At 39.2% G+C, this 22,666-nt stretch overlaps 1 protein-coding gene and 1 long non-coding RNA gene across 3 annotated transcripts; both read left to right on the top strand.

Moving 5' to 3' along the window:
• The first annotated feature begins 808 nt into the window (after window positions 1-808).
• On the top strand, window positions 809-20,372 carry LOC101170077 (opioid growth factor receptor-like protein 1). Of its 2 annotated transcripts, XM_011472790.2 has the most exons (8): window positions 1,080-1,265; window positions 1,884-1,970; window positions 2,056-2,134; window positions 3,332-3,410; window positions 10,461-10,527; window positions 12,468-12,613; window positions 15,149-15,620; window positions 19,243-20,372. In XM_011472790.2, exons 1-8 carry the CDS (start codon window positions 1,080-1,082, stop codon window positions 19,282-19,284), a joined length of 1,158 nt encoding a protein of 385 aa, XP_011471092.1. In that variant the 3' UTR covers window positions 19,285-20,372. The 2 variants fall into 2 exon arrangements, with proteins under 2 accessions (XP_011471091.1, XP_011471092.1); XM_011472789.3 differs by lacking the exon at window positions 19,243-20,372 and having other exon boundaries at window positions 809-1,265; window positions 15,149-16,449.
• On the top strand, window positions 5,509-7,602 carry LOC111948790. Its single transcript, XR_002874791.1, has 3 exons — window positions 5,509-5,560; window positions 5,906-6,017; window positions 7,562-7,602. It is a non-coding gene; the product is annotated as an uncharacterized LOC111948790 (long non-coding RNA).
• Window positions 20,373-22,666: the final 2,294 nt, after the last annotated feature.

Below are 22,666 nucleotides of genomic sequence, written 5' to 3'. Positions count from 1 at the left end.
GTTTTAGTTAGTTTAGTTTTGTCACTTACATTTGCATTTTTTGTGCCAGATACCTGAGAAGAAATTATGCCAAAAGGTCTTAAAACTTTATTGCGTAAGTGCTGTTCAGTTATATTATTTTTGTATTGTGTTTATATATTTTTTTACATTTTGATTCTATAATAATGTTGTAACCAATAATAAAATGAGAAAAAGAAAGGAGTCTCAACCAAAGTCATACTGATATAAAATGTGGCACTTGACATTCAATGTTCAGCAGGAGGATTTTATTAGACTTGGGGTGTATTTTATTTTGAAATGAACGCATATGTGCTTCTGTCAAAATTAAAGGGAGTTACAATTATTGGATATAGATTTTAAAAAAAACACAGTTAAAATTCAAGTATTGTAAACAGTTTAAAGCTACATTTTGTAAATGAGTAACTTAATGGCCATAGACACATAAAGTATGCTTATATTGTAATTATTTAGAGGCTCTTGTTTGCTTTTGTTCAGTGAGAAACTGGTCCTAATCTTTCTTTTAGCATTAAAGGATGGAGACCCATATCCTATAGGCCAGATTTATTACAACACCTACTCTTTCATTAACTGATTTCATTAACTGGGTTGTAGTCTGATGTTAACTATCCTAAAAAGAAAATTGAGAAAAGACATTTATAATCAGAAGATAATGTATTTGCACATTAATGAAATAATTAAGTGAAGACTGAGTATAACAGATGTCAGCTTAGTCTTGACAGAGGATGAATTGAGTGAACTAAAAACAGTCCGAATTAATTGCATAACATCAGACTTTTTTTAAGACCAAAAAGCTGATAATGGTTATTCATGTTAATCAAGTGATGCCATGTGTACAGTAAGAGGCTCAGGAAGCCTGATTGCCGGCGCCTGCGCCTTTAAGAGCGCTGCTGTCTCTGTGCCACTGATCCCCCCCTCCTAGCAGAGGCGCATCATCGCTGCTGAGGTGGAAATTCCTCCTTTGTGGCGTTTAAAAGCTCCGCACCGAAGAGGGCATGATGTAGCCCTGTGTTCCAGCACGACCACGTTCACCAGGCGCGGGCGGTGCGTGTCACTTATAAATGGGAAATCTGTTGGGCAGCTGGCGTTTCAAGGAGCCCAGCACCATTGAGGAATGCGACTCGACGTGGGGGTCGGACTCGGAGGGCGAGGAGCCGCCAGCTGAGGATGACAGCGGGATCTCCGACTCCATCAGCCCGGCGGAGAGCGAGCGGGCCTCGGGTCAGGCGGGGGACACCTCCCCTCAGGTGCGACGGGGGCGGGGGTCAATGCGGGTGAGGATGCGGGTGAGGATGCTGGAGGATGCAGCTTCCGGCGGCGCGCGGTGTGACGGCGGCATCATCCAGCTGATGCTGCTGCTCTCACGCACAAAGGTCGCACTCCAGCGTGGAAACAGAAAACTCCAGTGTGCAGAGATGCTCTGCGGCGTTTATGTTCCTCTGGAAAAACCCGTTTTTGTTCATTTTATGGGCTTTAACCTTGAAAATATTCCTTTGTGTTCTGCTCAACACATTGATTTAAACTCAACTTTTTGAGAAAATGATTGTAGGGCATTCAAATATGTGTTAGAATTATACATGACCAGCATAAATAATAGAACAGATTAAGTCGAGCTGAGTTTATTTCATCATATTTCTCTGGCAGCTGAAAGTGAACATGACCCAGATTATCCAGAAGAATGGCATAAATGGAGGCACGCTTTCGCACCACTTCCACTTCTGTGAATTGCTCTCCTCTGTCGGAGAGAAATGCGCGGTGACAGCAGCACCTTCTGCTTTTAATCCAGAAGAACGCGCACCTGTTTTCCTTTACTTTTGGTGGATTTTTCCTTTGTAATCATCTCTCGTCTTTGATTCATCTGTCAGCTGATGGATTCTCCAGAGGCGGCTCCAAAGATGAAGAGGAGTTTTTACGCTGCCAGGGATCTCTACAAATACCGTCACAGCTATCCGGTACAGACCCACACATGTAAAGCACAGAGCTGCTGACTTGTTGACTTTTTGTTTTATTCGTTCGGTTCTTTTTGTGTTTATTTAGAACTTCAGAAAATCCCGGCAGCCCAATGAGTATCGAAACCTGCGCTTCTACATGAACAAGATCCCTCTGGTGCCTGATGGTATGATCTGTGAAAAACACACACAAAACACTCGTTTGGAACCAGGTCAGTCCACCAAGTAACCACTAGAGGACAAATATTAGTTCTTGTTCTTGTTAATGCACAATCCGGATTGAGAGAAAAAAACATACACACAGCCTGATTTTCAAAGCTTTTTGTCTTCTCTAAAAGCAAGATTATTGATTTACGAGAATGAATATCCAGATTCATTTTGAAAACCTTTCACTTTTTTATATTTGAAAGTTCTCGGCCTTTTTTGTTCTGCCTATTTAAAAAAGATCTGAGTCAAGCAAAATACTGACATGCATTGTCAACACAACTGAACCAAATCTGCAGACCTACGCTGGTCTGAAGTCATGTGACGTTAAACATTCAGTGGATTACTACATTCTGTTTTAGCTCAAATTCTATCTGGAGTTCATGCTAAAAAGTCTCCCATTAACTTCATTTAAGTTCAAATGCCACTAATTGAAATGTTTTTTTTTTACGCTTCTAAAACTCCAACAGACCTTGATCTGTCTGGACTGAGTTAGAATCAGCCTTTACTAAAGGTTTGATCAGAATTGTGCGGATGTGCTGCTGGTTGGATCCAATATGTTTTTAACTCACGAAAGTTATTTTGTTTTTTTGTGCTGCAATTAATTCTGAAAAAGCAAAAAAAGAAACCTTTCGAAATGGACAGCCAGTCATTGTAGATCGGGAAGCTAGCTTTAGCTAGCACATTTGGCTGCTTTAATATAAAAAAACATAAAAACACATTTAGCACCACCACCAAAAGAGATTATGCTCTTGGATTTATGCTTTTGTTCTCATCAAAAGTAATAATTTATTAATAAATATTATTATGAAGAACTCGAACTGCCCTTTTTTGCGCTTTTACTTTTTCATTTGATAGATTATTATTTCCCAAATATGGAAACGTTTGATAATTCAACGTTAATTCAGACTCAGAGTTTTTTGGATGGATATTATAAAAAATGGAATCTGCAAAATGTGCAGCTGACCTTGATCTAAATTGGGCGTACCAGCCTGACCTGGATGACTTAGAGTCTCCAGCCGCGCTGTAAAGCAATGATGGTGTTTGTCTATTTGTTTTTGCAATAATGGTTATGTCTGAGCGGGAAAGGCCCACAGACCGCTCCGCTGATCCGCACACATGCTCTGTGCAGCAGCTGACTGCTCTCTGTGTTTTTACAGGCATCTACATAGAAGAGATCCTCACAAAGTGGAGAGGCGACTACGACAAACTGGAGCACAATCACACCTACATTCAGTGGTGAGCAGTGATCTTCTCATCCTTAATGTGACTCGTCACTATTAGGATAAATGCCTATGGAGTTAATTCAGTCTCAATAATCAGAAATGCACACAACCGGTTTTACAAATGCACACGCTCCGATTCACAAATGTCATTTTATGCAAACGTGAAAAATAAATTCGGAAATACACACGCTGTGTTTCACAAACACACAGATTGTGTTTCACACATGCACACTAAATGTTTTACAAATGCACAATAAGTGTTTCTCACAAATGTGCACACTGTTTTTCACAAAAACATTTTAGAAATTCACAATAAATGTTTCAGAAATACACAGTAAGTGCTTCACAAACATGATTTTTAGGTACACATGTGATGTGAACTCACAGATCATTCGAATTGCAGAATGTGCATTCAAAATCCCGTTCTCGTTTGTGAATCTCCCCGTGTGTGTGAGAGATTTTTCTACGGTGAATATTGAGACTCATCTGACGGAGCGGGTCAACTAATGTCACCATTGGCTAGTGAATCTGTCAATCAAACTCATCGGCAAAGCAGGCGGGTTCGCTTTTAACCAATCGAATGGCCCCTTACACTCCTCACTTTCAAAGTGACGAGGGAGGGAGCTGTTCAGCACAGCAGTTGAAAGGACGCGGGCGGCAAACATGGCGGAGAGGTCTTCTGAACGGGATCAGTCTCAGCCCGTAAGTAATGCATTTATTTGATCATTCCCTCGTTGTACTTCCTGTAATGTTATTGAATACTAAGTTGAAGCGTTCTCCTTTGCCAAGTGACATGTGTGAATGCTTTATGAACACTGCAGCCGAGTCGTTTGCAGAGTACCCCCACCGCAAATTAGCTTAGCTTTGTTTTAGCCTGTGCAAATTGTGTCTGCCTGTGACTCTGTGAGTGAAGTTCAAGCCGGTGTCGGTTCAAGCTAGCGTCTATAGCCAATGATCTGTAGGTTCTTAACATGATTCAGATAGAACTAAGGGGAAAAGCATGCCGGATTTACAGCAGCAAAGAAAGTTTAATAAAAAGTATTGATTTGGAGACGGCGATTTGTTTAAACACTGATGCTATGCTATGCTAACTAGCTAGTTGTTCCGTGTGCTGCCTTTATATAAACGCGATCCGGGTTAAAGTTAGACACAGCATTTTCACAACCCAGACTTTAAGACGGGGTGGACTGTGCAACAAAGTTAATTCATATGACATTCATGAAAACGGCATTTTTTAAATATAACATACATGAATCCACTGTTGAATGAAAGAAGCCTCATTAAGTTTCTAACGTTAGAACCCGTATTCATTGTGATGACCAGCCCTATGAGATTGTGTCAGAGTGACAGCCACTAAATTCCCCGTATCTTTACTTCCAATGACGTAATGACAAGAATCCCAAACATTATGTTTTTAGGCTGTTTTGTAGTCGATAAGTAGTCACAGAAAGGGCGGATGGGAGAAATCAGCTGTCAACAGTGATTTGAGTAGAAGTTACTGTAAGTATTACACACAGGCTTCCTGTGATCAGTGTCTTGTCTCTGATTTTTTTTAAAGGTGTTCTTTACTACAAGCTCAAGTTATCATAGCAAGAGTGTTTTAAAAAAAATCCCCTTTCATATATTTGAAAATTATGTAATTTAAGATCAGACAGCTAAATTATCTAATCCATGTTTGTTGTGTTTTTATTTATTCTCTAGGAATTACTGAAGCGTGACAGCGTGACAATCTTTTGTTCCTCGTGCCATCAGGCAATATAACTCTCTGGCAGGGCATCTTACAAGTAATTTCTTTTAATTTTACCCACTGATTTCCCAATTATTTACCTTTTTTATCAATCTTTTTATTTTGTGATATTTCTATTTGTAATGCATGTGTGTTTATGTGTTTTTTTAAGATGGCCATTTAAAAAAAATTTCCTCAGGGGTTATTAAATACCCTTCTATTCTATTCTATTTCATATTTTATCATCCTATTGTATTACTGTTTTACCTGTCAATTGGGAATTTAGCATTTTTGCCCCTGTAAATATCTGTCAGTTGAAAGTATTTGTACTTGTATTCCATAGATCTTGTACCTGAGAAGATGGCAGACAACAACTGTGCAGACACCCACTTGGCCTTCTTCAGTGACGCTGTGAACGTTTATGGCTTTCCTCTGAGGTATTCATGTTATTCATAAAGAAATCTTTTATTCACATATCAGGCAGTATAAGTACTTGGTTATTTGTACAAAAATAAAATTACTTTTTTTAGACTCCTCTCCATAAACAAAGGCAACTCTAAAACTTTCCCCTCATGAATAACATTTTACCCCCCCTTAACAGTCTCTCTCACCTCATTTTTTTCCCCAGTGATACATGTAACCCACTCCTGCAATTTTTTTAACCTAGAAATTCTACTTATTGGCATCATACATAAGAACATTACATTTTAAACTGATGTGTACCGTATTGGCGATGCATTTGTAATTATGTGTTTGAGACATGATTTTCATGTTATTGTCAGGGTGAGAGGAGATCACGGAGGAGAACATGTGGGCATAGCTGAGTTGATGCTCACAGTACGTACAACTGACACAAACAGCTTTGTTGCAGCAAAAGTGTACACAAAATCAACGGTGAGTTGAACCTAGTTTTAGAAGCTTTAATATATACACAGGGCTCCAGACTGCGTCCATTTGGTCGCATTTTGCGACCAAAATTTGAGAGTGTGCGACTGAATTTTACACCCAGTCGCACATGTGCTACCAGTAAATTTGCCTCCTCCACCCTCCGTATTTTTTATACATTAAACATGAAAGGAGCACGTCAATGATCGATGAAATGAGAGATGAAATCATCAATGAGACACGAGCGCACACGCACGCAGGCAGACACACACACTCGCGCGAATACTCATGAGACTGGAGCACACGCGAGCACACACTCGCGTTTCATTGAGTGATGCCTGAGGCGGCCAATGCGTGTGAGAAGAATAGGGAAAGTCACTGCAAGTGGCTAAAATATGTGGAGGGGCGGGGCCTAGAGATAATCGAGCGTGCGTAAACATCCGTGGGAAGGAAACGGAGACAAATATCATCACAACCTGATATGTGCGTCTGAGCTATGAGCAAGCGAACTATTGATTCGTTCTTCCGACCTGCAGCTAGTGTACCAGTGACAGAGTGTACAGCAGGGGTCTCAAACTCGCATGAAATCGAAGCTGCAGCGAGACTGAAAGAGACCAGGAATTAGGAGTTGTCCTTAACATTCAATTTCGTTTTAATATGCCTCTCCCCCTAAGTATGAGCTGTGATATTACATGTTTTATAATTATTTTAATGTTTTGTAATGGATGTAGCCTTTTTTAATCAGTTGGTATTTTAAATTATTTTAATTGATCAGTGAACTACAAAAAACCCATCAGGACGCATGTCCCATAATGCATTGTTTTTTAGTCTGTAGGGCAGCTTTTAGTCAGTTCAATACTAAATTTCCATCTGCGTTCGCTCTGATTGGTGTCTTGCTCTCACCCCTTTCTCGTGATATTTTTGTTTTGATTGACAGGTGATGTTGGAGCAAAAACAAAAATATACGTCACACACCAGGTGATCTGTGCAGTGTTGCGTCCATCTGGGTGATCTCAAACACGCTTATTGTGCATCTTGGCTGAACCTATTTGGTGTCACCAACATGAATTTCCATCCTCTAATATTTACATACATTTAAGTATTGTTTGAAACTGTGAAATTACGAAAGGTTACTACGGTAATCACTTGTTACTAAAAACTTTTTTTTATTCTAAATGTATGGTATTTTTTTTACTATTTTTACTTAGTTGTACTGTCGTGACAGCGATGGTGATGTCAGTTTACCTTCTTGTTGCATCTTCAAAAGTGCAGAATAAAATATGACACTGAATTAGAAACAGCACATTGTAATTTCTGCATCTATTATTAAAGTATTTATTTGTAATACAGTGGAAATTAGTAGATTTGGTTAGAATGTTGATTTACGGTATGCGCCCCTAAATTTTCTGGTTGTGCCCCTAAAATTTTCAGTTAGGGTCCACTACGCTCCTAGTGAAAAAAGTTAGTCTGGAGCCCTGATACATAAAAGTGAATGGTGTATTAAAAATAAATCTGACAATATAATATTTCTTTTTGCTTTTTTCCAAATACAGGATTGAGCTCCTCTGGTGTGATGTCTTCATGAGTGTTACTGGTTTATATTACAACATCCTGCACTCTCCTGAGGACCAAGACTTGCTCAATATCAGTCACATCACGTATTCTGCTGCCATTACATTTTTCTACCACGCATTCAGGCCAGTTTGGGTGTCTTTAGTGACGCGTGGGACAGCCATCCAATCAGGACGGAGCAAAGCATGACACCAAATCAGCTGTGGCAGTTGGGCTTGACCCAGAACCCTGTTTCTGATCCCCGGGTAAATGCTTTATTTAATCTCACTGTACTGGACAACTGATTTGTGTGCAGTTTGACTAAAGTGGAAAGTATCAAGAAGAGTATCATGAAATCATAATGACTACAGTGAATTTTCATCGAAAATGAATGAAAAGGATTATTGTTGTGTGGTGCAAACAATTTCCCTAAATTGTTTGTTTGTAGGAAGAATAGCACATCTGCAAGTTCAAAATGCATCACAATGCATGGCATTATGAGCCATCAGCTGTACTAATCTCACTACTTTGTTAAGGTTCACTTATTTGCAAATTATAAACAGTTATGGAGATATGAGGTCTGCCTGCAAGCAACAATATAAGTTATTATTAGTCGGTCACTGTTCCTACATAATCTAAAACACAAAAAAAACAGTGCTGTTCATAAACAGTATCTTTTTTTTTTTTTTGGTCAGGGTATGCTGGTTCCAGAGATTAAATGTGAGGAGAGTGGATCCATGGCTGAACCTCATCCTGGGATCAATGTCCCGGTATGGGACAGTCCTCTTTTGGGTCCACAAATGTTGGAACTGCAAGACGACATCAATCCATTGTGGAATTCAGACCGTTTGGGAGTTGACCTACATCTTTACTGTCCCGTTTGTTTAGAACTTAATTTAGGCGACACAATTACATACAGAAGAAGAGAGACTGAGCGGGGCAAGACAAAGTTCAAATCAATACTGCTGTATTGTTCAAGGGACTTCATTGTATGTAAGGAAGTTATGAAAATTAGTTCCAGTTTAAATAAAATTCAAATCAGTAGAGATCCCACATTTGCTTAAATTTTGATGTTTTAATCTGTCCATGTTTTCACTGAATTTTACTCTGCAATAAAGGGTGAATGTTTGCACTTTGTTGTTCTATGACCATCTTTTGTTGTGTAGTATTTAACCAGCTATAAAACCCAGTGAGACGAGGATGTTTTTTGGAAGGGTGACCTGGCCAAGAAGTGTATATGTATATGGTTACAATATAAAATCAATGACATTTGAGTTATTAAAAAAATAAAATTAAGGTCCAGCAAAGTGACTTCGGGCTGAGCAGGGGAGGTGTATTAGGTATCTGTGATTGACAGTGAGATGAACTTGAGGTAATGTAGTCCCACTGTGTGGTACGGAGCAAAGTGATGCCAGTTTCTCCACAAAACCTGTGGAAGTTGCAGATTTTTCTCCTCCACCTTCAGATGATCAAAACCGTGTCTGAGTGTTGAAATGACGCTAGCATGAAAGCTAAGAGAATAACGTACAAACAATCCCGAGTGAAACGTCCATTGTAAATCTCATGACCAGTACAGAGTTCGATGGATTCAATGTCAACTGCATTCAACCACTGTTGCCTTGCTTCCAGGTCCACTGAAAAGTTGCACAAGCCAGTAATTTTTGACAACCGAAGGCAATAAACCGACAAGCCATGCTAAGGCTAACACGCTAACGACCGACTGGTCCAGAATCAAACATGGGCGGGGCTTTTGCCACCCGCAGAAAGCGTAGAGAAAGTGTAAGGGGCCATTCGATTGGCTAAAAGCGAACCCGCCTGCTTTCCCGATGAGTTTGATTGACAGATTTACTAGCCAATGGTGACATTAGTTGACCCGCTCCGTCAGATGAGTCTCAATATTCACCGTAGAAAAATCTCTCACACACACGGAGAGATTCACAAACGAGAACGGGATTTTGAATGCACAGTCTGCAGTTCGAATGATCTGTGAGTTCACATCACATGTGTACCTAAAAATCATGTTTGTGAAGCACTTACTGTGCATTTCTGATACATTTATTGTGAATTTCTAAAATGTTTTTTGTGAAACACAGTGTGCACATTTGTGAGAAACACTTATTGTGCATTTGTAAAACATTTAGTGTGCATTTGTGAAACACAATCTGTGTGTTTGTGAAACACAGCGTGTGTATTTCCGAATTTATTTTTCACGTTTGCATAAAATGACATTTGTGAATCGGAGCGTGTGCATTTGTAAAACCGGTTGTGTGCATTTCTGATTATTGAGACTGAATTAACTCCATAAATGCCCGACAATGCTGGTTCATGCTTCATGAGCACTGAGCATTGTGGGACAGCGGCAAAACAAAATAGACATTATTTGCATCTGATAACAGATTTGGATGAAGTCTTAGGGTTTTTCATGTCTTTGTGGTCTTTGTGAAGTGGTGTTAAAGCCTTCACAGCTGCTCCTCCTCATCCTCTTCTTCGCCTCTATCGGCTGCTTCTTTCAACAACCTTTAAACTGCATGGATGAATTCACAAAACAGCTTTTGTACCAGCCATGCAGTAGTTGTCTCCATTCCCCAAAAGAGATGTGAGAACTTCATGATTGTGGCTGTGGGACAGAAAAGTGTCAGCTGTTGCCTCACAGTCATGCACGCAGTAAGAGCCAATCCTCATAGACATAAATCAGCCCTAACTGAATTAGATCTATTTAGAAAAAAGTGTTTTGTGAACACTGTTTGAATTAAGATTTTACTTAGTTTATAAAACATGAATAAATGGAAACTGCGTTGCTGATTTAACAAGTGACAGTTTAGTTAAATTAAGGAAGTGTTGCCTTTCGCTGTGTATTTATTTTGACGTCATCTTTTCTTTTTCTTTTCTCTGCTGTGCCAGGCTGTTTCCATTAAGAGAACAAGGGCTCAACTTCTACGCACACGAACTGACTCAGGACGAGATCAAAGTGAGGGAAACAGAGCTTTGACATGGTTGCTAATGCACCACAATGACCATGTTTCAATCAAACTTTCTTTTTTATTTGATCAAACTTGATTTACTTTTATGTTTGGGCCTCCAAAATCCTGCTGCTCCAGGCAGAGCTTAGTTGACTCAGCATTTTGCTATAGATGTAAAATAATGCATACATACTCTGTCCATCTATACAGATTACATTCTTTCCTTGTCCTGCAGGGTCATAACTTTGTTGCTGGAGCTTATCCCAGCTACACTGGGTTAAAAAGCGGGCTACAGTCTGGATAGTGCGCCATTTACACTTGTGTAGTGTATGTTTTAGAAAATTAATTAATCCCTTCTACAAATGAGTAGAAAAGCCAAAGTCCCCCTCTGATCCTCTTCTGCTGATCCCTGTGGTCTTTTCTTAATGGTGATGACGTTTTTAGGTAAAATGAAAAACTCAAAACGCTTATGTTGTTTTCTAAAAACATATTTTCAGAGACAGTTTTTTTTTAGAAATGTGTCTCTAAGTTGCTGGTGGGACTGTTGATGTGGAGCAAGCCTGCCCCCACTTCCCATATCTGAGAGCTCAGAGCAGGGAGCTTGTGACCCGGCCAGCGTATTTTCTACGTCACAAATAAGCTTTTTTTTTACTACATTATTTCGTCTGCTCCTGTTTCACAACGATTTAAATAAAGAAATACTCAGAAATGCAATTTTGAGCTTAATTTTCTTTGTATATGCCCTCCATCATCAGAAAAATGGCAAATGTCAAAAACACAAAAAAACAAACTTTCCTCAACGTTAAAGTTGAGTTAAACTTAAAGTCCTACGCACTTTAACGTTGGGTGTTGGGTCATCTAGACCCTCTAGACAGAGCGCTGAACCTTTTTTTTTTTCAATGTTTTGTGAACCTCACTGCCACTGGTGTCCATGGATTACATGAAATCTTTCCTCCTTTATCCACCTTTGTCACGGGAGGATTAACACGTCAATGTAAGGGTGGGGTCATAGGATAGCACAAGGGTTACTGATGTTCATTTCTCTTAATGTTCAGACCAGAATAAACCAGGACAGAACTTCTTACCTGTGTTTGGGTTTGGTTTGATTTTACATCACACTGATCCACTGGGGCATCACAGAGTTACAGCTCCAACGACTTTAGACAGGTTTTACTTGAAATGTACTTCAGGGATTTTTGTCACTTTGTAAAGGTAATGTGCTCCTTTTCCTTTCACATCCTTGTTTTACTTTTTGTGGATTAATCACAGGACTGACTTGTATTCACACTGAACTGCATCAGGATTCACTTAAGCATGTTGTTTAAGGGTGCTCCACTTGTTTACTTCATGAGTTTTCACAACATTTTTTAAAGACCTGCTCTGAGGAAAATCATGTTTTTAGCGTTTTTTCTGATGATGGAGGACATTCATAAAGAAAATTAAGCTCAAAAGTTGCATTTGTATTTCTTTATTCAAATTGTTGTGAATCAGTAGCAGACTGGTGCAAGTGCAGTTCGAAAAAGAGCTTATTTGGGACGTAGAAAAGATGCTGGGCAGGCTACAAGCTCTCTGTAAGATAGCAGGGGAGTTCTTAGCAACATGGAGGGGAAGGGGGGCGGTGTTGCTCTGCACCAACTGTGCCGCCCACAACTTAGAAGTGAATTTCTAATGAACTCCTGCCGCTCTGCAGAAATGATGTTCAAGAAAGCAACACATTTTTTTTTTATTTTGGCAAAAAAAGTATAATCTATCTATTAGTTTATTTTAACTAAACATTTATTTTAAAGGGACAACTCACAACCGACATCATCTCAACACAAGAAATGTGAGAAAAAACATAAAACCCTGACAAATAAACTGGTTCCATCAAAGAAGCATTTTAATATTGGATGGCATAAAGGATTAGAATCACACACACACACTGACTCAGTGTGTTGAATCCTCACAGGAATTCCAAAGCACTCGTGAAGCAAAGCGGAGATTTGTCGCCGCCTATTCCATGATGTTGGACTTCTATGGCGTCAAACTGTTGGATAAAAACGGCAACGTTATCCGGGCCCCCAACTGGAGGGAACGGTTCCAGCACCTCAATGAGTAAGTCCAGAGTCACACAGTAAAAACCTGGGGAAGTTGCTGCTTCCACAAGCTCCACCTGAACACTCCAAGTCCTTTTCTGCTTGACCCCTTGTGCTATCCTGGGCACTTTAACATTGGGAGTTGGGTCATTTAGACCCACTAGACAGTGCTCTGAACCTTTTTTCTTTAATTATTTGAGATCTTCACTGGTGTCCATGGATTACATGAAATCTTTCCACCTTTATCCACCTTTGTCATGGTAGGGAGAACACGTCAATGTAAGGGTGGGGTCATCTGGACCCCATAGGATAGCACAATGCTTAAGTTCCTCTGTCAGCTACAGTCTGACAAAAGACCCTACACAGTCCACTTTATAGTTCTGCTCTGGTTCTTTCAAGGCCAAATCTTTTTTCTTGTTCCCATTAGACTTTACCAGCATAATCATCTGTTTAATGCCACAAAGTTGCAACTCTGTTCATTTTTAATCAGGACTTTTTATGAGAACTCTCCAGATTTTTTAAACCACTGTTGGGTTTGGATCCAACGGTGGAGTGCTAAAGAGCTTGAGGTCAAACTCAAACTACATTTTGATTTACTTTCAGTGTTCCCAGTGGTCTTTTAACCTTTGTGCTTAGCTGACCCCACCCTTGCATTGACGTGTTCTCCCTACCATGACAAAGGTGGATAAAGGTGGAAAGATTTCATGTAATCCATGGACACCAGTGAAGATAACAAATCATTAAAGAAAAAAGGTTCAACACACTTTTTAGTGGGTCTAGATGACCCAACTCCCAATGTTAAAGTGCCTGGGATAGCACAAGGGTTAATTGGGATTATGCCATTTTTAGCCTAAATTTGAAAACAAAATAGTTTTTTTCAAGACATTGTTTCTCCGAAGCAGCAGTAGTTCATCAGAAATTCAACTATGAGTTGTGAAAATGTTCTCTTATGTCCTTCTGTGGATTCTGTCTCTCACTGAGATAGAATCCTGTTGGCACAGGAGTAACCCTCTGCTGATATCCCATCATCCATCTGTTTGCACTATCTCTCGCTGCCTTACAGCCCCTCACAACTCAAAACTAACGTCAGAGGTGCAACAAAAATGGCGAGCCATATTAGAGCTATGCATCAGTACAGTTTTCAACCAGATATCAGCTCAGATGAGGAAAACAAAGACGTACATGGATCTATTTGTCTACAAGTGGATGCATCAGAACCTGCAGAGCAATGAGACTTTTGCCCGCCCACCGCATTTTCTGCATCACAACTGAGAGCTTTTTTAAACTGCAGGTTTTTATCTGCTCCTAATCCATCACAATTTGACCAAAGAAATAATCAGAAACCCAGTTTTTTTGTATGTCCTCCATCATCAGAAAAATGCTAGAAGGACATGTAAAAACAACATAAACACAATATTCTTTGAAGTGGGTCTTTAAGATCACGAAATTATATTTTCTGAAAAAATATCATCCGGCTCCTGAAGCAGAAACCAAATTCTTACCATGAAAGTGTTGGTTAGTTTGACTCCTGATGGAGTGAAGATGTAACAGGAAGTTCCTCTGTTGTCTCTTCCTTCCACAGTAGTTTTGTCCAAACATTCCAGATGTTTTTTTTAATGTACTGTATCTTTTGGACTATAAGTCGCTCTGGAGTATAAGTCGCATACTGGGAGAACTTTATTTAACAAAAATAAGGTGATCAAGAAAACCCGTTTCATCCTGAACAGCAAATTACATCAATGAAATAGATAACCTTACTAGACTGACTGTATTCACGCTTCACCACTGTAACAAATTGATACTTATTATGCTTCCTTAAACAGTGGAGGAATCTAGTAGATTAGCACAACATATGAACAATTATTTAGATAACCATAAAAAACATGCTAACAAGTAAAATAAACGTTTTATATAATTATAAATAAAAAAATCAATTGAAATTTTATTGATTGAGTTGAGGCTGGAGCTTCTTCTTCTGCGTTGCTGTCAGTAGCAAATACTGATACACGCCTACACTGCCCTCTAGTGATTGTTGATATTTACTTTAAAAAAAATCCCGTATAGATCGCAACCCCGACCAAACTATGAAAAAAAAACCTTCTACTCCAAAAAATACGGTATTTGTGGATATTTTGGCTCAGCAGTTCTAGATTTGTCCTCTTTTCCTCTTCTGTTTTCTTCTTCTTTCTTTTGATAAATCCCGAACTCTGTTTGAGTTAAGTTACCTGGGTGAGTCTGTTGTGTTCATAAACTCGTCTTTGCTGACTGAAAATGTTCTCTTCTGTCCTTCTGTGGATTCTGTCTCTCATTGAGATAGAATCAAGTAGATTATCTTGAAGGATCTAGCTGAAAATATGTTGTTTTGGGTTGATTTTGCTCCAGAACAGATCCTTGGAAAAAAAAATTAAAATATGAGGGATGCCTCTGGGATTTGGACCTGTATGTGGTTGACTAAAAATTCAGCAGCCAAATATTTCAAAAGCCTGTCAGCATCATCAGCTTGTTTGTTACAAATTCAAAAAATCATTTTAACTCCCTGCTTATTGTTTTTAAGATCCCACCATAATTACCTACGGATCACTCGAATCCTGAAGTCCCTGGGAGAACTCGGCTACGAGGCTTTCAAAGCTCCACTGGTTCGCTTTTTCCTGGAGGAGTCTCTGTGCAACGGCACCCTCCTTAATATGCAGCACAGCGCACTGGAGTATTACGTGTACACCATCCGGCTGCCGGCAGCCCGCCGACGCCTGCTGCGCTACGCCCGCCAACACTACAGGCCTCCCCACGCCTTCCTGTGGGGACCACCGTCTAAAAAACGAGCCAGTGGAAGTGTGGGTGCTGGAAGTAGTGGGATCAGAGCTCCTGCGCCAACACCGGAGCAACAGCGGAGGGGAGAGGAGAACACCCCAATCTTGTCTTCCCATGATGCCATCATGTGCCAGGAGCTGGCTGGAGGAGGGATTAATGGCTGTGCAGAGCTGGGTTCCAGCGGTGCCGGCGTGCAGAGAGCACTGATGCTCGTAGAAGTAAGAGGACAGAGGAGTGACTACGATGAGGCTTTTCCTTTTTAGGAGCACACCTTTTGCATTTTCCCACCTCAGTTACATGATGACCTGACAAGAACCGGCGAGGAAAACAGTGGAAGATATTCGGACTGTTACCCACACAATTAGATGCAATTAAGGGCTCATCATAACCATTGAAAACCAGTTTATAAAGACAATGATCTGAGCCAAGACAGACTATTCATGGAAACGTCTACGTTTAGATTTAATGCCAGTCCAGATCTGACAACGGTTTCCTGTGTCCTGCCGACTCTCTAAATTCACTTGATGGGGATTTACTGACAGAAAATGTGGTTAAAACAATCGAGCACGACACAAACGCCTTTCTTACACTTTGAACTGACAGGAAAAACTTAATTTTTGTCCACATAATGTCAGTGGACACAAGGACAAGTGAAGGGACGTAATAAGTGCAATACTGTTAGATTCTGAAAAAAAAAATCCTGCTTTTAGTTTTATCTACCGAGTTATGCACCGACTTTACCGTTTTATTATCTCCGAAAGTTGAGGCCTGCTCCAGAAATTGTAAAAAAAAAAATATTACAATTTTTCAGCAACTTCGTATCTTTGTTAACACTTCAAATAATGAAGATTTTAATCACATTTGTACTTGTACAAAAGGCTTATGATCAGAATCAGCTGTCACAGGATGAGCTGCTGAATGTGCACAGCGGGTTAAAGAAAAATCATCTGACATCTGAAAAATACTCAAGACGGAAAGCAGAAGCAACAGATATGTGTAAAACTGTGCAACGAGTCTACTGTGTAACTATAAACCTTTGTAACTATAGATGTTTCTTTTAAAAAAAAGCTCATATCATGTTTAAGCGTTACAAGACCAAAAAAAAACGGTCTTCTCAAATTTAACATTTAGAAAAATGTAAAAGCAAACATTTTTAAATAGGGGATGTATTGGATACTCTGCACATCTCTTTTCATGATTACCGTATTTTCCGGACTATAAGTCGCACCGGAGTATAAGTCGCACCAGCCCAAAAATGCATTATAAAGTAGAAAAAAACACAGATAAGTCGCACTGGACTATAAGTCGCATTTTAACTTTCACAACCTTATATGACACAATCATAGCAGACTGTTTATCTAATAATTTCACAGTAATTTTTTCTCAAACTTATTTATTTATTCCTTTCATGAAGCATCATTGGCCAACTAATACTCTGTTTTCATCCTGTATTTGTAGAAACAGTTTTCACTTTTATTGCATTTCTGAATCTATGAAATCATTGGAAAATAGAATATTATGTTGTTAGCCTTCAAGATCTTACTGTAAAAAAAAGTTTGCTGATTCTCCGAGTCACTTAACATCCTCTTAACACTTAACATACCTCATACATCAAATTGTCCCAGGAACATCATCTCTGTTCCTCACAAATGAACATAACAGGAGGGTTAACAATGTATTTATTTCAATTTAGTTCTAATATAAGTCGCTGCGGAGTATAAGTCGCACCCCTTGCCAAACTATGAAAAAAAGTGCGACTTATACTCCGGAAAATACGGTACAGACTAAAATGAGAAAGGAGACAAACTTCGTAGTCTGACAAATGGAGCCAATGTGACAGTGCCTTATTTTGTGCATCTATCAGCCAGTAGGGGGCGACTCCTGTGGTTGCAAAACCAAGTCAGATTGGCAAAATTTCTCTTGGTCTCCAGCTCTGCTCTCTCTTCTTGTGTGAATCGATGGTACCGTTGCTGGTTAACATGTCTTTGAAGCAAATAATATAAATGAGCAAAGTAACCTCTGGTGTTTTTTACAATTCCATGCATATAAAGCTAGTTAATGTTAGCAGTAGCGTTAGGAAGCTGTAAAACGTAGATGGGAACTTGTGATTCATAGAAGCAATCGATTTTACCTGAACTACGTTCTCTGGTGAACTTGAATTTCTTTCAAAGGAAATCCATTTTATTTGTCGTTACTCTCTTGAATCAGCAAAATTACATGTTTTATAAAAAAAACTCCCAGTTGGATGTTATTCTACATTCACACAAAAACGCGTTGGAGTGACCGCTTCCGATGAAAAGTCTATGTAAATGTGCACAAAAGATTGATAGATATTTACATGTTTGAAAAAAACTGTTTATGTCTGCACCACATTGCTGAAGTTGTACACACAAAGAGTTCATAGCTATAGTGTAGCATACAGCACTGCAGATGTAGCCCAGCGATCTAGTCACACTTTGACTCCAAATGGCAACATTTGAAAAGGGATGGGCCCACATCCCCCCACCATACTATTCTCTGCACGTCTTGGTATCATGAATCTGTGGCATTACATCAAACCCATTGACTGTGGATGAGAACTGGACTGAGTGACACCTGTAGAAAGGGGCTTACTCGGGGTTCAGATGAAAGGAAGTCTGTTCAGTATCCATGTTGGAGGCAGAAATCGTCAGTAAGCAGTGATTTGGACTGAGATTTCTATGGCAATAGAAATATTGGAGTCAGTGTGTTGGAAGACCACACCCCTACCACTTGAAGGAGGGCTCCGGAGAACCTGTCAATCAGACATTTTGGACAATTCTATGTGGGGGCCAGCAGGCACCACCTACTTTTGTTGAGGCACCTGATTTGTCAGTTTATAACTTGAATTACTTGCACTAATGTAATAAAAAAAGAAGAAAGATGGTATCACAGCATGAATTGGTATTCTGACCAATAGCTGTTTATTTCTCCATAAAGTTTAATGAGATTTTGGCTTCCTGGAGCCAGCGGGTTCTTCCTGTTTGGAATGTGAAGGGGGAGGGGTCACTCAGTCCAGTTCTCTTATACCATCAATGACCAAACTGAAAGTTGACATTTTCCCTAGCAACCAATGTTGACGTTTTCACATCCAAATTTTTATTATTGTTACGTGGAATGACGTATTGTTCTACAGAGCATTGGGAAAACAACCTTAACTTTTAGCAAGTCTGCCACGTCAAAAGATATAGTTTACAGCAAATGATTTGAACAGGGGAAAGAAGCTGAAGGGAAAGACCCTTGATGTGGGGTTGGTGCAGGATTTTGGGCAGTAAACTACGGTTCTATAGTTCAATTTTGTTCGATGTTTTTCCTTTTTTTAAGTGTCTTGACTATTTCAACATCGAACTTGCTTTTCTATCTCTGAGCAAAACTTAAATATTGCAGGTTCCATTGATTTTGAAAATGGAAAAATGTATGCGCTCATACATTTTCTTTGCATAACTTTTTTAACCCAGTTTGAGATGGTGGCCATATTTATGGAGGCTTCATTCTCTTTCAGGGATCACATAATCATGAGAGTTTGTGGAAATCAAAAGAACATGTTATTACTCAAAGTATTAACTTGGTTGATCTTTGTCCTCAGGTCGTTAATATTTGTTTTGTAAAGTTTGTTTTGCTTGCCGCAAAAATGTGAAAAGGGAGAAGCATGCTTTGCTAGCTACATCAATAGTGCCACCCAGTGTTTGAAGTTGTTATTGCATACGAAACTGCACAATTCGTAAGGACAATTTGAGTACAAAAAGCATAAACGAAGCCTTTTTGTTTCTTTTGTAGACAAAAACTTTATTAATATTGCTGTTTTTGTGTTTTTTCTCAAAGCCTTCCATGCCGATGAAAAAAGGAGATGCGGAGCGATGCTGATACGACTCTGATGTTGTGTTTTTTTAGACAATCCTTGTCTTCCTGTTTAACACACTACATTTTAGGAATTGCTGCAAATCTGAGATAATAGAAGCTTTGTTTGTCTAGATTTTACAGATTTTAGGTAAAGGTGTAAACTTGAATTTCATGGACTGCAAACATACTTTTAGAAATGTATCTGCAGCTGCTCTTAATGTGTCAGGCATTTTGATTTTAAAATAACATGTATAAAATAGATCAATAGCTGTACTGTAGTGATGAAGAGTCCTATATAACACCGACTTCTAGTTAGAGTTTTCTATAAAGATTCATATTTGTTAAGAAGTCCTTTGGCATTTGTTTTGGTTTATATTTTTAAGCTATAGTGTAAATGTATTTTGACACAGATTTGTGTGTCTGTAAGAACTGTAAAACTTAAAGCCATGTGCGAAGCGAGCCAGAACTTTTGGGGGATTTAAAAAAAAAAAGACATTTCTACGTGACTTTGTTGGCCGCTCTTCCTGATAAAAACGAGCCGACAGAGTTTGCATCTCTCATTAGCCAAGTGTATCTGATTTAATTGTAAATGTACGTTTCAGTTGAATTTGACTAAAACATGGGCTAGAGTAGTTAACTGTGCACACATATATGTGTCGGATATTCTTAAGTGCCTCTTTTGTAAATTTTCTTTTTATTCATGTGCTGAAACGAGTGTCCTTATCACGTCTTCCACATCCTGTTTTTGTACAGCTTTTGTATGTTTAAGTTAGCATTTATGCAGCCACAGCATAGATACACTTTACTGTGGCGTTTAGAACGGCGAGGTACTTGGTCCTTGCTACCTGAACGCTTCATTGTCATTGTTTGATGGCTGGATTCTTTTTTGCATAATGGGCAAAAAAGTGGACGAAAGTCGCGCAAAATGTGACATTTTCTTCCATGTACAAATACGAGTGTGAATTAGAAGTTTTGTCATCCGATGTGTGAAAATACTGTGCTTGCAAAGCTGATTAAACAACACTCATGCTTTAAAGGGACTGTATTCTTTATTGGATGGCTATTCTCTATGTAATTCAAAGAAATGATTATTAAAAACTTAAAAAACTACAGTAAAAGTGACACTAAGGACTGATTTGTCTCGCGTTTGATAAATCTCATTTATGTGTTCTATTGATTTCTTTGCATTTATATTTTTGCGTTTGCTTCATCTGAGCTCGGCTGATTGCAGCTGTATTATTCAGACACAAGAGCCAACAAAAAAAATACAAAAATTGTAATAATTGTAAAAAGAGACAAATTATTATACCTGCCTTTTAAAAAAGAAAAATCAATAAAGTGAACGATGTTGAATTTTCACGTAAAACCACATTTGAATTTATGCTGGAGTCCAGAGGGGATCAAATCTTCCAGTATTTAATTCACTTCCTCTACAGTTCAACAGGTGTACCCCAAGGCACCGCCTGGGGGCCCCTGCTATTTATCCTCGACCTTCTCCCCTCAGGTACATCTTCCATGAACACATTTTTCTCTTCCAATGTGACATGGATAATATCCAGCTCTACATCTCCAAACCTTGGGTTCCAAGAAAGGTGCCAAATAAATAAAATTGATAATTGTTATTAGTGTTTATTTGATTTTCATTTCTGGAAAAATGTGCTTAAAATCAAAAATGTCCTAATCTGTGATCACTAATGGAAGTCCATGATCAGCTCTCACACAAAAGAAAGATGCACAAATGCTCCTTTTTTAATTATAAAATGTGAAACACGTCAGCTTTTTGAAAAATTAAACACACTTTGAAAAACCTAAACCTTCACAGAGGAGGAGCTGACTGATTTTTCTATACTGGTAAGAAACGTTTTGCCACAGATTCATGTTTTCATTTCCTTCTTTTTCAGATTCAGCTGCTTGTCTGTGCTTTTTTTTTTTGCCTTTTTCCTTGTGTTCTGTGTGTGTCTTCTTTTGGCGCTGTTGCCCAATAACAGATGGCGTCTCTGCATTTCCTGTCATCTTGCATTTCCCTCCTGCATGGTCTGCTTCATGCTGCAGCTGGGCCTGTAACCCTTGTGCTATCCTAGGCACTTTAACATTGGGAGTTGGGTCATCTAGACCCACTAGACAGTGCTCTGTACCTTTTTTCTTCAATGATTTGTGATCTTCACTGGTGTCCATGGATTACATGAAATCTTTCCACCTTTATCCACCTTTGTCATGGTAGGGAGAACACGTCAATGTAAGGGTGGGGTCATCTAAGATAGATAAGGGTTTTAAAGTGTTATTTCTAAAAAAAAAAGACTATCCTCGGTCACTTTAAGGGTTTGTAATTTTTCTGGGAAGCATAGCTGTGTTTTTTGTTTCTACTTTTTGATAGAAGTCTCCTCTCACCTGGCTGCATGTATCATCTACTTCTGTCCACTTCCTTCAGTGGTGTCCCTGTCTAAAGCGTTGCAGCGTGCATCTCCACAGGCCTGTCAGTCCAGAAGCTTGGTTTCGGTCTAAGGTCAAACTGCGGCTGACTGAACATTTAGTTTCGGGGTTTTCCTGCACCGTCTCGGCTGAGTAACAGTGAAGTGGCCACTTCTGTTTTCTGAGGTGCACAGAACAGGAACTTGATTCTATTGGTATTGTGAAAAGTCCTTATCTCATGTCGGAAAACTGCTTTTCAATTTTTTTCTCATTCACACAAAACCTATCTAAGGTGGAACACAACCAAAGCAATCTGCAGTCACGACATAAAAATCTTTGTATAAACAAATTTTTGATTTGGTTTAGATTGTACCAGTCAGCTGATGATCAGCTGCCACTTAACCCTATGCTATCCTATGGGTCAAGATGACCATTGACGTGTTCTCCCTACCATGACAAAGGTGGAGAGGATTTCATGTAATCCATGGACACCAGTGAAGATCACAAATCATTGGTGAAAAAATGTTCAGTGCACTGTCTAGTGGGTCTAGATGACCCAACTCCCAATGTCAAAGTGCCTAGGATAGCACAAGGGTTAAACGCTCCTGTGGCTCCATCTTGTGGCGATCATTTTTACTGCCAGCAGCTAGGGGTATTGATTTACCGATCCTGCTGTAACGCTCAGTACTCAATCAATTTTTTGGTACAAATCTGTATCATCTACATTCCTCATTTTTAGTATGAATTAAACAAATAAAGGCGAATCACAGATTCAAGGATTAGATAGTTTTCCTTTAAAACCCTTGTGCTATCTTAGATGACCCCACCCTTACATTGACATGTTCTTCCTACCATGACAAAGGTGGATAAAGGTGGAAAGATTTCATGTAATCCATGGACAGGAAAGTGCCTAGGATAGCACAAGGGTTAAGATGTTTTCCTTTTTGTGTTTTTTCATTTAATCTATTCAAATGGAGGAACTGGGAACACTGGCATG

The sequence above is a fragment of the Oryzias latipes genome, chromosome 15 (genome assembly GCF_002234675.1).
Source record: "Oryzias latipes chromosome 15, ASM223467v1".
In the NCBI taxonomy this organism is placed as follows: domain Eukaryota; kingdom Metazoa; phylum Chordata; class Actinopteri; order Beloniformes; family Adrianichthyidae; genus Oryzias; species Oryzias latipes.
This window is presented reverse-complemented; position numbering and strand designations above follow the sequence as displayed.

What these genes read in the sequence shown, in the direction of transcription:
- LOC101170077 (XM_011472789.3), top strand. Translation starts at nt 1,080, where the DNA reads ATGGGAAATCTGTTGGGCAGCTGGCGTTTCAAGGAGCCCAGCACCATT. An exon ending in GATCCCTCTGGTGCCTGATG is followed by an intron (nt 2,135 to 3,331) that starts GTATGATCTGTG and finishes GTGTTTTTACAG; the next exon opens with GCATCTACATAGAAGAGATC. An exon ending in TGACTCAGGACGAGATCAAA is followed by an intron (nt 10,528 to 12,467) that starts GTGAGGGAAACA and finishes GAATCCTCACAG; the next exon opens with GAATTCCAAAGCACTCGTGA.